The sequence below is a fragment of the Takifugu rubripes genome, chromosome 21 (genome assembly GCF_901000725.2).
Source record: "Takifugu rubripes chromosome 21, fTakRub1.2, whole genome shotgun sequence".
NCBI lineage: Eukaryota > Metazoa > Chordata > Actinopteri > Tetraodontiformes > Tetraodontidae > Takifugu > Takifugu rubripes.
Window position 1 is genome coordinate 16,578,225 of NC_042305.1, and position 13,924 is coordinate 16,592,148.

Below are 13,924 nucleotides of genomic sequence, written 5' to 3' on the forward strand. Positions count from 1 at the left end.
TGAGTGTATAGTGCAAAACAGCTGCTGTTTTACTCCTTTCAAGCTGGAGGCATGTCAGCATTTCTATAATTTTCCGTTACATGCCTTTTCCATTGTGGAGAAAAGAAAGAGGATAACGCGACTGTGATGTGATGCTTCAGGTTGTTTTTCCCTGATAAAGTCAGTAAATACATCCTCCCATTCCATTTGTCTTTGCCTCTGAAGTTGGATTTCAGGGTGTTTCTTTTGGGCCCCTGGGGGCCTGAAATTGTGTTCACTGTGACTTTCTGATGGAGCCGTTTTCATCACACCATCTTTCTGCAGGATTTGCTTTTATGCCAGCTCCTCCCTTTGATCTAAGGCGATTCCAGGAACCACAGCTACAACTGCATTTTCCTCAGGAATTCTTCAAACCACTGTATAAAATGAAAGACAACTTAGAAATCTGGATGTGATGACATCGCATTCCCATTTTACATTTTTTGGTTTGTTTTACCTTGGAGGATATTTACATTGTCGAATCACCCCACCTGAAATAGTATAGATGATATCTGATTGAGCACTTAAGGAGTGATTTAACTGCCGAAACAGCCTAATAAAATAACAACGATGCTTTACTGCCCCCTGTTGTCTATTCTAGGTATTACATTGCAACGGCTCTTTTTCTTTTTTTAATTGGACCCTGTGACCTCAAATTAGGACATATCGCATATATTCACGAGATTAGAACTCCCAAAGTCGCCACACTGCCAGTATGATTACATTTATTAATTCGGCATTTCTGGAAATGTAGGTAAAGAGAATACTACCGAGCTGCAGAGATAGTAGGAGATGGAATTCTGTGTGCGGCATGTGTAAATGACCTTAATGTGTTAGAGGCTTGTAAATAGAGATAATATTCAAATGGCCAAATCAAAGGCATAGTGGCCGATCGATAGGTGAAGAACTGAGTTTATAACCCCGAGAAAATAGTCGTGATAAAAATGAAAAGTTGTGGAAGATGTTTTCATCTGCAGGACATTGGAAAAAACACTTTAAATATCCTTGATTAATATTTAAAATATTTAGTGATGGTTTAATTTGTCGCATGTTCCCACCGACAGTTGTCTGGCGTGAGCCTAAAATCTGCCACAAGGTGGCGGTAATGTATTAGAAAAAGTGGCCACGCATAGAAGAAGAAGAAGCGTGTCGTTTGGGACATGCAGGTAGTGATTCATCTCTCTTCGTGGTTACGATCTCTGTCAATAGCACGCGCTGACAGCGCACAAACTCTCGCGAAACCAAAAACATCTCACTAAAGAACATTGACCCTGTTTCGCTTTCTGGATTAAAAGGAGCAGCTGGAGGAGCCATCGGAAGGTGCGGTGACCCCCACATTCTGGGGGGGCAACTTACGCTTGCTTTTCTATCGCGACGGTGCATGAGCGCAGTATGTTAGCGGTAGCTAAAGTTCCCGAGCTAGCCGAGCCCTGACAGCCCAGTCACCGGTCACATGAAGCGGATTTGATCCGAGGGAGGATGGCGGAGCGAGATTTACCCCCGGAGGATCTGCCTTCGCGACCCTCTTCGGATGTTTTGAGCTCTGACGGGCAAAATTCCTCCGACGAAAACGGTCACGCTGACAGCCCAGACGAGACTCTGTCTCCGACTTCGGTCATATATTTCAAGGAAGCTTTAAACTCCTCAAACTTGACGTTTGGAAAGCCCGAATCGCTGTCTCCCACTCCGCTTCGACGGTATGACTTCAGGATCGAAAGAATCGACCCAAAACGGAGAAGTAAGTGATAATCAACAATGTTTATTGTGTGGCCGATAATATAAAAACCCAAACTCTTGAACAAATCACCGGAAATACCCGCAGCAGCTAGTTTGTTGCAGGCTCGTTGTTGTAAACGCTGTTCTAACCGTGCACAAACTAGTGGCCAACATAATTATTAAAGCAGGGTTTGTCAGAAACATTGCTATTTCGATGCCATGTTTTAAAAGTATTTACACAAAGAGCCGAACAACTGAGCGGCAGTAGCTTAGTAGCTAGGTTAATACTTGGGTGTTGGGCAGGTAGGCGTTAACTTCTGCAACATTGAGTATTAGCTTGGATCCTGGGGCTTTGTTAAGTGTTTTAGGGACTAATAGCTTTGCACATCACTTTCCTGGTTGCTCAACCATTGTCTTCTTTTGTATTTTAATTATAAAAGGACGTGCAGACGTTTGGAATCGCTTGGATCTACTCGACTGGTGCTGCAGACGCAGCTTTTCTCCATCTCCAAACGCAAACATGTTGTCATTGTTGGTGGTTTTCTGTCTTAATCCTTTCTATAAAAAGCAAAAGTGCTTCCAGTTGCACACCTTTGTCATGACCTCCAAACGAACCCATATAGTCACTAGAGTCAAATTATTGATCTAATATCGATTTGTAAAGCATGACGCCTCATTATTTAAGCTTTAAACACAGCTTTGTCAATAAACGTCTTTATATTTGTGACCTTTAGCTTGTTAAAGTGAAGAAGGTGGTTTAAATGAAGCATATTTCCCTGTAAGGTAAGTGTGTCTGAATCGATGAAGATATCGGGTGCATCAACCTGCCTTTTTCACATCTGCTGATGGAGCGAACTCTGGGATGTCTTTGTCATTTTGACCTTTTCTTTACTCTTCCTGTCACAGTAACAACCGTTGACATGCAGCAAGTCTGGATTTATTCCAGCAGCCTCTTCATTATAATAAACACGGGCCCGTGTCTCGGGTCAGTCCCAGCGTTGACGCGTCCACTGTTGCATCATTAGCATCAGACAGGCACTCCAGGGACCCCTCCCCATCACCCCCCCCCTGCATTTTACGCATGCACCATCTGCTCACGTGACGGCAGTGTATCGCTGTACCCAGCGCCGCTGTCGGCCATCTTGGTCAACACCCACCCAGTCAGCGCATTCACTGCGGTGCGCGCGCAGTCCAATCACATCCAAGCTGGCTGGAGGACTGCTGGGATCCTTCAGTACCCTGCTCTCTTGCATTTTAAATCACACCACCCATCCCCAGCCCACCCCCCCGCACGGCCTCCAAGTCTGCACAAAAGGAATAACAGGAGCTTGAAGAGGAGGAGGAGTGGAGGTGGAGAGGAAAGCCTTTTCCAAGACGGCAGCGTATTTCCCCTGTTCCTCAGGAGAGCGGAGGATGCGTGCGTAGAGAGGAGGGAGAGGTCTGCTCTCTACACCTGCTGCTCGCCGCGTTAGGCCTCCGTCGCCTTGGCCCCCGTCGTCCTCTCGCTTGGATGCTGCTCTTCGCTCCTTCCTCGGCTCCCTCTTCCACGCTGTGATTTTTTTTTTAGCGGCGAATTCCCGGAACAAAAGCTCCCGCACTCGCTCCGTTCCTCCTCGCTGGTGCTGGCTTTGCCTCGCGTCAGCTGAGTCATCATGTCCGACCTGACGCCGCAGAGCGAAGCCCCGACTCCGACCACGGACAAGATCACGCAGGCCGCGCGGGAGACCATTTATCTCTGCAACTTTCGCGTGTCCGTGGACGGCGAGTGGCTTTGCCTGCGCGAGCTCAACGACATCTCCCTCACCCCGGACCCCGAGCCGGCCCACGAAGGTAACGTGATCGATTAGCTCGGCGGCGCCTGATGGGGGACTCGTGGTTTTCATTAGGGTGTGGTGACACACACGAGGTCGCTGGACCCGCTTGTGTGCTGCTTGAGCTGTGCCGGGGTCTATTTTCAGGGGTTTGAGGGATGAGGGAATAACTGTAAGGTGTCGCTGACGCCTGGGCAACAAAACAACCAGGAAGTGACGATGACGAGGATGACGATGATGATGTGGTGGCGGTGCTGATGGTTGTTGCTCCGTTGTTACAATGAATTGGCTTGAAATAAAGGGCTAAATCCTTCCTGTTAGTATTCCCTTATCTCCCCCATCAACAGAAGGAATCAATATCCTGATGGTGTTTTTCTTCATCCGCACCAGACGGATGAAGACGAGGTCGAATTTTAATTTGTCCCAAACGGGTGTTTTGTTGTGCTGCATTACTGAGAGTTTTAAGATTTAGCGGAAAACAAATGATTCCGTTGTCCTGCACTTCCTGCCACGCCTTCTCTCGTTACACAGGACGCAGAGCAGCGGGTTCAGCAGGCTCCGTTATCCCGGTCCCGTCACGTCTAAAACCATTAAATATTTGACATTTTTTCGATTTTTTTCACCCTCCTCTGACAACAGAGGTCAGATTCTGCTCCTGTGGAACGGCCTCGTCCCTCCTCACGCCTGCTGAAAGGGTGTCTGATTGCAATTTTCACCACTAAAATGGCTTTTACGCATGTTGAGGGTCTAACTGAGCCCCTAACAATGTATTAACCTTGTACACACACATTGGATAGGCCTGTTAAACATCTCTCTGTCCGCCATCATAAATAAGAGATGGGTCCTGCACGTACAACTTACTTCCTGGAAAATGGGATTTTTTTTTCCAGGGGAACAAATGAAGTCGAGATAAATCCGTTTTCCCCTGACGCGTCCTTGTTTGGCTTCTTGTTTTAGATCCAAAGGATCCCATCGCCATCGAAAGGCTCAACTTGATGAACATGGCCAAACTGAGCATCAAAGGCCTGATCGAGTCCGCCCTCAACCTGGGACGCACGCTGGACTCCGACTATGCACCGCTGCAGCAGTTCTTCGTGGTGATGGAGCACTGCCTCAAACACGGCTTGAAAAGTAAGTGAGGCGTCACGCGTGAACTGACTGTCAGGGTCTGAGCATGCGCATCAGACCCGTTCCAGACGGGAAGCAGGTCTTCATTTAAGTCACTGCTGCACTGACTGAAGTCAGCTGACCCGAGTTCCTCAGATTCCGCCTGTCCAAACGAGCATTGTCTCCTCCCACTCGCCAGCCAAGAAGACCTTCCTGGGCCAGAACAAGTCATTCTGGGGGGCTTTGGAGCTCGTGGAGAAGCTGACGCCTGAAGCAGGAGAGATAACGGCCAGCGTCAAAGACCTCCCGGGCCTCAAGTGAGTCTCATCAGTCAAATATTATCAAGATTTTACTGATTTAAAGTCGTGTGGCTCATGTTCAGTCACCTGACTGCTAATGCTGTTTGTAGAACTCCTCTAGGCAGAGGGCGCGCCTGGTTACGCCTGGCTCTGATGCAGAAGAAGCTGTCGGACTACATGAAGACTATCATCAACAGAAAAGACCTGCTGAGGTGTGTTTGACATGTCCCCTGTCTCCGTTCCCGTCTGTGGACACGATTACCGGGAAGCCACCAATTCCCGATGGCGTGTTTGTCTCTGCAGCGAATTCTATGAGCCAAACGCGCTGATGATGGAGGAGGAGGGCGCCGTCATCGCAGGGCTGCTTGTCGGCCTAAACGTCATCGATGCCAATCTGTGTATGAAGGGAGAGGACCTGGACTCTCAGGTGCTTTGACGTTCACTTCTGTAGCCACTCAGAGCTGCACGTCTTGGCATTAAAAGGGCACGTTCCTCATGTCCAGTAGCTTTCCTCCTCATACCGATGCCTGGTTTTCTTACTTCTGCAGGTCGGTGTGATCGATTTCTCAATGTACCTCAAAGATGGTGGACACAGCAGTAAGAGTGCTGAGGGGTGAGTGCTGCTTTTTCCCCAGATCCACTTGAATCTGTGGGGGAATTATTAGCGCTTTTAGCTTAAATTATCGATTATTAGTGTCTCAATGCATAAAATGATGTACAATCAGTGATGTCTCATTTATTGTGGAAGTTATAGAATATGACTCTACAAATTTGGCTGGTTTGTTGTGTTTTTGCTCCCTCAGCGACGGTCAGATCACAGCGATCCTGGACCAGAAGAACTACGTAGAAGAGCTGAACAGACATCTGAGGTTCACCGCGAGCCCCCTCTCCACTTTTCCTGCCGCAGCCGGATGAACTCTTGACTTACCTGATGTTTCTGATTGCAGCGCATCGGTCAATAACCTCCAGGCCAAAGTGGACGCTCTGGAAAAGTCCAACACAAAGCTCACGGAAGAGGTGAGAAACGTCCACGCGGCCCTTTTCACCGTGAAAAGGTCGTTGGTAATGACTGTCCTGCCTTTTTTTCTCTGAAGCTCGCAGTTGCAAACAACAGAATCATCACTCTACAAGAGGACGTCGAGAGAGTGAAGGAGGAAAGCTCCTATCAGCTGGAGTCCAGGAAGGCGAGTCCTGCCTCAGTTTGAACTCTGTTCCCCAGAAGAGGGTTGAAGCTTTCTTGTGTTATTTTATTATTATCTTTTTACAGGCGGTAAGAAGCGACTCGGCCTCGGACGGACAAGCGCTGGGAGAAACACGCAAGCAGCTCAAAGAGGAAACGTTGCTACGATTGGTGCGTTTCAGACCGCGTCCTGCTGTAATGCACATTCAGAATCCTGAGTTTATTTATGGATGTTGCTTTGAACGTGCTTAAAATACCCCCAAAATAGTTTGTGCCAGTTTCTATATTTAACCTCCGCAGGATGTGGAGAAGGAACTGGAGGTGCAGATTGGGATGAAGCAGGAGATGGAGATGTCCATGAAGATGCTGGAGAAGGACGTCTGTGAGAAGCAGGATGCCCTGGTGGAGCTTCGGCAGCAGCTTGAAGACCTCCGCGCCATCAACCAACAGCTTCTCCACAAGACACAGGTGAGGCTGTGACCCCCCCCCCACCACCACCACCACCTTTACCCCCAGAGTGGGTGGAGAAGCACATTGACATGAAGAGAGCAACAGCATTTCTTCAGCTGCGGAGACAAAGAGATCAGGCAGCGCTCTGCTTCTGCAGACAGATGTTGGGAGACACATCTGCTCAAACCTGACGTTTCCTCTGCAGAGTTCAGACGCCGGCTCCAAACAGAAGAGTGAAACCATCTCCCGCTTGGACGAGAAAATAAACCAGATGACGGGGACTGTAAAACAGATGGAGGCCAGGTGAGAACCGTCTCCGCGTCCCTCACGATGGGTCTCACCAATAAATGCTGCATTTGTATATTTCTCCATAGAATCCACACTAATCTTTTATTGTGATGTTTTTCCTCCCTCATTTTCATTAATTTTCATGAACTTGATTTCCCCCCCCCCCCCCCCCCCTCAAAAAAACTAAAATCCAAACAATTCTAACAGTGAGAAACATTTGGTGAAGCAGGCCAGAAACCTGAACTCGGCAGCAGGGAAGCTACTGCAGTTGCAGCAGTAGTTCCCACCTCTTTGACATCTAACCGTACAATCCTGCCTAATATAGACATAACCAAACTAGGGTTTCATCTTTTTCTGTACAAACCTCCTTCGTTGTTGAAAATCAAACCAGCCTCCCACGACCTCCTGCAGTGGCTTTGAGTTAGCGTGGACTCAATCGACCCTTCTAGCAGCCCTTCTTCCTTGTGTTGGTGACAGGTGTGTTTGGTAGGAACTGTTACCAAGTGTTGCGTTCATGCTTTCTGACTCGAGTACGGATAAACAGCAGGGGGTGGACTGACGGTCCCGTAGACACGTGGACTCGCTGTTATCGTATCCCAAAGAATTTGACCTCGGCGTCAGACTGTGCTGAAATATTTTTAACCAACAGGAACTGGCAGAATAAAGGAAACGAGCTGATGTTTAGGTACTGGAAACGGGAAAAGCAGAAGTGAGGTAAAGGCAGAGAAAAAAAAGGGCAAAATTAAACTCTTACTTTTGAATTGTATGTGAACATAACATTGATGTAAACATTGTAGTAACTATTATGCTAATAAAACCTCCAACAAAAACAGCCTGCTTCACCTTCTTTGGCTAAAGTTTTCCAAGTTTTAGTCCCCAAACGATTCTTTCTTTTTGAGCTTTGTGCCTCATTTCCAGCTTCTTCTTTTTTTTTGTGTGTGCCAAGTATTTATTTAATCATTCATTTATGTTAACACCACCCCGCCCCAAACCAGATGCAAGCAGGCCGAGAGGGAGAGGGATCTGGCGTTAGAGGCCAACCGGCTCTTCAAGCAGGACTTTGGAGACAAAATTGAGAGTCTGCAGGAGGAGGTGGAGCAGTTGAAGAAGCACAGGTAAAGACAAGAAAGAACTAATGAATGCGGTCGGTGGATGAATGCATGGTTGCACGCGTGTCTTGTTTCTAGGTTTTACCTGGAGCGACAGCTAAAGAAGGAGCGAGAGCAGAGGAGTGCATCCAGGCAGGTCGTCATTCCTCAGAAAGAGCCCCGACCCACAGAGAGCTCTCCGAAGGTAAGCTCAAATGAAAGGAAACTCTTACTCTGGTCTCGTTTTAGTGTAACAGAGTATATTTCACCAACAGTGGACTCCAGACGCCCCGTCGGTCAAAAGGGAGAGCAGCCAGTTAATCACAGGAGCAGAGGACAAATCCAGTCTCAGCTCCAGCCTGTATGTTCATTTGAGAAATTCCACCTTAAATCAAACCTGACAGTCCTTCCCCCCCCCCCACCCCCATTTGTCAATTTTATGTTTTTGCCTCCCCCTTTTAAGGTCCCACTCACATCATGAGGATGAAGAGGTGAGCTGGAAGCTCAATTACAATATAATTATTTCATGTTTTTGACTCCTGATTCCTGTCCCCTTTGATCAATAGTGACTCTGTTTCCGAGGAGCGTTTTCAGGCAGGAATACTAACAAATAGTTCATTTTCTCAGGAGTCTTTTGTGAATATCAGTCAGCCTTCGATCTGCTCCATGTGTGAAGAGGATGAGTCTCTCCTAAAGACAAAGGTGAGCCAATCATGATCCAGGATTCAACTCATTTCGACCCTCGAATGAGTCCCAACTACTGGTTTCCTCTCTTTCTATCAGAAACAGTGTAAAAACTGCAGCGGGGTTTTCTGTGAGGGCTGCGTGCGGAACGAGCTGCCGTTGCCCTCCTCCATCCTCCCGGAGATCGTGTGTAACGGCTGCTTCTCTCTCCTGCTCCAGCAATACGCTTCAACGCCAACATGAGCGCGAAGACGGGACGAACAGACCAAAAGAAAAACAGGCATTGATTTGTAAACTGGCACTGCAACAATGCACTTTACACTTCACAACGTTGGATGTTGACCTTTAGGGAGGTAAAGCTTGGCTACATTAAATTAGTTCCTATAGAGCTGTTGGGAAGCTGGTTATTATTTTAAATACAGGTGAAACTGAAATTCCTTTCTTGCTGAAAGAGTTGAGTTGCTGTTTGGGTTTGTTTTGTTTTTTTAGTCTGCAAATGCAAAATCTAAAAAAGAAAAAAATTCAACATCTGCATTTAAAGCGCTGCATAACGTCCACTATGTGGACCTTTTGTTTTAAGGGTCAATTGACAGTTTTAAAAAAGGGAACAACTGGATTGTGATGACAGTGGATCACTCTGGATGATCACAGGTGACTGGACGGAGCCCAGATGTCTCACCTCAACACGGCCAACAGAAATAACCAAATATGACTAAATACTGTAATATGTGTGAAGGTGTTAAGACAGAATGAAGAAGCTGACACATGCAAAGTTAAAGTTTTAGACAAGAACCATAGTGGAGAAATGAATGATCCGTTTCGTTTTATTGTGACATATCATACTGGCTAGAAATCACATTGCATTTCTTTACTGTTGCGTTCAGGACAGTCGGGCACTAATGAAACGCCCATATCGGTGCTGTACCATGGCAGCAAAACTCAAATATTTACTCTTTTTTTTTTCTCATGTTTTCCAGGCAACATTACATATTCTAGGGTTCTCTTTCAGACATACGAGTGGAACTAATCAGCTCTCTATTTTGCTGATTCATTAGAGCTACAAGCTCAATATTTACTCTCAATCTTGTAGAACCAAGTTAACACAAGCTGGAAATAAATGGGTTTTTTTTTCTGTTAGACACTTGTTTTCTTTGCATCTGACAACTTGGAAGAGTAAAAAGAACTTATTGTAAACTGTAGGCCGGTTTTTGCTGCTTTACATTGTCTGTTGGATGAAAATCAGAGCAGCTTTGACATAGAATGTTTATTATTTGATGCTGAAGTCAGGCGGGAAAATAAATACAAGTTTGTGATTTTTTTGTTTGTTGGAAAACTGTCCAGAATGACCTGCAGAAGAAAATCCATGTTAGACCATATATGGAAGGAGCTAAAAACAATATTTGATTGTAATTAATAGCCCATCAATGACAGTCAACAGGAGACGTGCAGAACTGTCTATAGATCCTGATTTCTTTTAAATACCAGTTTCTCAGAGAGCAGGTCGTCCTTTTTATCTCAAAGTATACGATTTATTCCTGTCTCTTACCTCCTATTAGGAGTCTGGGACAGAGTTCAGGAATAACTCGATGTATCTCCCTCCTAAAAGACAAAAATAATTAAAATATTAATTGGCCTTATAGTGAATGAAAAGTAATAATAATGACATAAGACTGACTGGGGAGTAGGGAAAAGTAAAATATGCATCTATTCATCTTTTAAGATACAGTCTAAGCATTATTGATAAGTTCGTGGTAAAGGCAAACTGGTTACTATGGTGATTCAACAGGGTTACACGACTAACCTTTACCATTTAAAAATGACAAATGACCTATAAATCACTGAGAATGCACTTCTACACCAAACCTGCCCAAATACTTAGATAATTGAACCAGATGTGGTAGCAGGCAAATTCATGTTTGGAGATGCAGATTAAACTGGCCCTCCGGTCTGACCTATGTGCTCTCTGTCTCTGGACATGGCAGCCACGGCATCCTCGTGCCTCCCGAAGTAAACGTCGGCCTCTCCGCTCGGCCTGCCGTCAGGACCAAATTCCATCAGCATCTTGGACACAACTAGAGGTCTGAAAAACTACAACAGGAAAAACATGAGCTATAAAACCAGATGTAGGCCATGCGAAATGCAATCCAAGTACCGGTAGGTTTTTATTACGTTAACAACATCTTCTCCGGACACCTGGAATGGAAGTCCTCTCATATGGATGTAATGAAGTGGCAAGGAGTTTTGGACCAAGCCTGATGGATAACAGACAACAGACAATACAAATATCAATGATTAATGTTTAGAATATCTCTCAGTGTTGGAGGTGAGACAAGATCGTCCTGTCCTCCATCACTGTGGTATTGCTTCATGAGGAACTACTAACTCTGTGAGGTGGTCCTCCTGTTTCTGACACTGTGTCCAGTGTCAGAAACCCCAGAATTCCTCATCCTCTTACTTGAATAAACCTCTTCACTTCTGCTGGGAAACACCTCGATGTATCTACAAATGCACACAGCAGCCTGTGAGCACTGACAATGCTTCAGTATTTAACCAGTGACGTCAGGCAGGTCAGACGTGACAAAATTATATTTCTGCTGCTGGAGTTCCTCCTACCTGGTTCCCATGACCGCTCTGTCTCTCAGCAGAGCTTTCTCAGCTTCTTCTTTGGAGAAAAACTGGACAAAAGCTTCCCCAGAGTTTCTTCCTGCATGGTCAGTGATGATGGTGATGCCATTTTCCACGATGTCCAAATCTAGGAGACCAAAACAAATTTCTTTGCAATTCCCATAATTTCCTACTGTTAAACACTCTCTAGAAATACTCGTGTGTGTTTAAAACTATATATTAAAGAAAAACTGTGAAGCAATAAAGACCACAATGCCCAAGGGTAAAAATCGCGTGCGGTGGATTGTAAAGTTTTAAACAAAAGTCAGGTGAAACTGCCCTTATTTCTGCAAATTAAGACTGAAAATGATTCCGTGTCACTAGCCAAAGAGAATATAATGTCAATTACCTGAAAAAAACTGAGCGATGTCAGCCTTGGTGGAGCTGAAGGGGAGACCTCTGAGCCGCACCACCCCATCATCAGCTTGACTGCCTGTGGCTTTCTCCATGATGGCTTCAGCATCACTCTCCGTCACTTCATACACTGCAAAACACAGATGTTAACACAGATTCTCCTGCTATAACATGATAAAACTGCCGTTGGTGAAGACCAACCCTCAACGTAGCGTGGACCAAGATACTGTCTGTGCTTCTCCAGAGCTTTGTTGACATCCTCCTCGTCTTCCATTTCAATGAAGGCTATCCCTGTCGGCCTACCCATCTTGTTCAGGGTGAAGTGGATTCCCTTCACACCATCACGGATCCTGCAATCTAAAAGCATTAAAAATAAGTCAGTTTACTGTGGTCATTTATGTTATTAGATATAAAAGGACAATATACAGAATGCAATGGAGCCTCTCAAGCTAACAACGACTAATCACCTGAGAAGAATTTTAAGAGATCTTGTGGTGTACAGGACCACAGAAGACCTTTCACTTGCACAATGAAGACTTCCTTTCTCTCCTCTTCTGTCTCATGTTGATAGGCTGGCAGTGGTGGGTATTCATCACAAGATCCTCCTGTCTGAAGGTAATATATGAAGCGGACTGTTCTTTATTTCGGGTAAATATGTGTTATATAAGCATATTTAGGAGGTATAGATAAAGAACCAAAACAGTGATACAGAGGGAAAACGTCATGAAGTAACTACTCTCAGGAGGTTACAATACGTACTGAGGTAAATAACGTAATAGATTAACTCTGGTAATGGACAGAGTTTACTAGCTGTCAAGCTGAATGTCACCCACCTTGGTACAGAAAGTGTATCTGCTGGCGGCTACTACGGGACGCTGAGACGGCCTCTGGAGACACATTGCCCGGGTTGTTGACGTCCACGCTAACCGTTGAATGGGCCTGAATCTGTCCGGGAAAACGCTTCTGATCCCCGTTGTAGCGTGTCTGATACCAACACATCGCTGCAGTACCAACAAGAGAGATTTGCTGCTGCTGGACATGTTAACCTATATTAATTCTACCTCATATGCGGAAAAATGTCTCCAATTAAGATATAGAACATATGTTCCTTTAGACAACCACTGGTTTAGATTCCAGCGGAACTACTGAACTCACGTGGGTCAGTCAAGGGCAGTTACGCGAACAGGAAGTCGATTTCAACTTCCGGTTAAGTTCCGGTTCGCTCTGGGGTCATGTAGTTCTAAATGATCCTGCAAAACTACAGCTGCAGAAAACACTTTAAAATACATTTAGAGATGAGAATATATGGATTAAAAGCACTATGAATAGATAAGTACCTAAATTAGCTTTTAATTATTAAAAAATACATCCTAAATTAAGTTTTGGTTTCTTTAAATAGGTCAAATGATAAATGCTGAGTTTTTTATTTATTCAAATACCTAAAATGTGAGGTTGCTTTTAATCCGCACTTGGTTACATTTTTAGATAGCACCATCTAGTGGTCCGAGGCATGCATCATATTCAGACTTGTAAAAATGTTTTAATTAAATGCTATATTTTTATTTGATTTGGGGTGTGTTCTTATTCAAAAATAATCTTCCAATAGCTTTGATAATCAATTGACTTAAACAGGTAAACAAAAAACTATTCAGAATTTATTGATATTTGTCCCAATTTATATATTATGCCTGAGCTACGATGTCTCATGCAGATGATGATGTTCATTTATAAATTGTTAATCTGAGAATCAGACCAATTTGTATGCCTCAATTTAAATTATCAACACCCATATTTCCATTTATGCTTTTATGCAACTTCCTTACGAGCAACCTATTTCGTAGATTCTTCCATATAGAAGATAATAATACATCAATATTTGTTTTAATCTTGAATGGATAGAGTTTTGTTACCATTTTTCAGGAGGAGCTGTCTTTTACTGACACCATCTCTAGTTAAAAGTAAAACAAAAAACTAGGCTTATTTCAGATTCAGACATATAGCTTATGGTGAATGTTCAATGCAAACAGAAAAAAGGGTGATTTGTATTGTTTAAACCTAAATTTGCAATAAAAATGTTTCTCAAAAGGTGCATTTGCATGTCTCTCATACCCATTCAGATATACATCTGCAGTGTGGCGTGCATGTATTCTGAAATTCAAACCATTCTATGCACTGAAACGTCAAAGGCAGCTGATCTTTGACTGATATCTTGCACGACAGGAAATTAATCAAGGCCACGCATACAATCTGCACTTTTACACAACA

At 44.6% G+C, this 13,924-nt stretch overlaps 2 protein-coding genes across 4 annotated transcripts; one reads left to right on the top strand and one right to left on the bottom strand.

The window, feature by feature from the left end:
- Window positions 1-1,181: 1,181 nt before the first annotated feature.
- Window positions 1,182-9,778, top strand: rufy3 (RUN and FYVE domain containing 3). Of its 2 annotated transcripts, none has more exons than XM_029830236.1 (18): window positions 1,182-1,756; window positions 4,503-4,676; window positions 4,852-4,969; window positions 5,062-5,163; window positions 5,255-5,378; window positions 5,500-5,564; window positions 5,755-5,820; window positions 5,899-5,968; window positions 6,046-6,135; window positions 6,219-6,302; window positions 6,432-6,599; window positions 6,787-6,884; window positions 7,865-7,984; window positions 8,057-8,162; window positions 8,233-8,318; window positions 8,421-8,448; window positions 8,585-8,659; window positions 8,741-9,778. In XM_029830236.1, exons 1-18 carry the CDS (start codon window positions 1,498-1,500, stop codon window positions 8,882-8,884), a joined length of 1,977 nt encoding a protein of 658 aa, XP_029686096.1. In that variant the 5' UTR covers window positions 1,182-1,497; the 3' UTR covers window positions 8,885-9,778. The 2 variants fall into 2 exon arrangements, with proteins under 2 accessions (XP_029686096.1, XP_029686097.1); XM_029830237.1 differs by lacking the exon at window positions 1,182-1,756 and adding an exon at window positions 2,827-3,564.
- Window positions 9,779-9,890: 112 nt separating this feature from the next.
- On the bottom strand, window positions 9,891-12,859 carry grsf1 (G-rich RNA sequence binding factor 1). 2 transcript variants are annotated; one of them, XM_011615934.2, is made up of 10 exons: window positions 12,493-12,857; window positions 12,127-12,268; window positions 11,861-12,016; window positions 11,655-11,789; window positions 11,255-11,393; window positions 11,025-11,140; window positions 10,811-10,893; window positions 10,594-10,729; window positions 10,188-10,240; window positions 9,891-9,988 (listed from the first exon to the last, which is right to left on the bottom strand). In XM_011615934.2, exons 1-9 carry the CDS (start codon window positions 12,697-12,699, stop codon window positions 10,194-10,196), a joined length of 1,161 nt encoding a protein of 386 aa, XP_011614236.1. In that variant the 5' UTR covers window positions 12,700-12,857; the 3' UTR covers window positions 9,891-9,988; window positions 10,188-10,193. The 2 variants fall into 2 exon arrangements, 1 of the variants encoding a protein (XP_011614236.1); XR_003886774.1 differs by lacking the exon at window positions 9,891-9,988 and having other exon boundaries at window positions 10,794-10,893; window positions 12,493-12,859.
- Window positions 12,860-13,924: the final 1,065 nt, after the last annotated feature.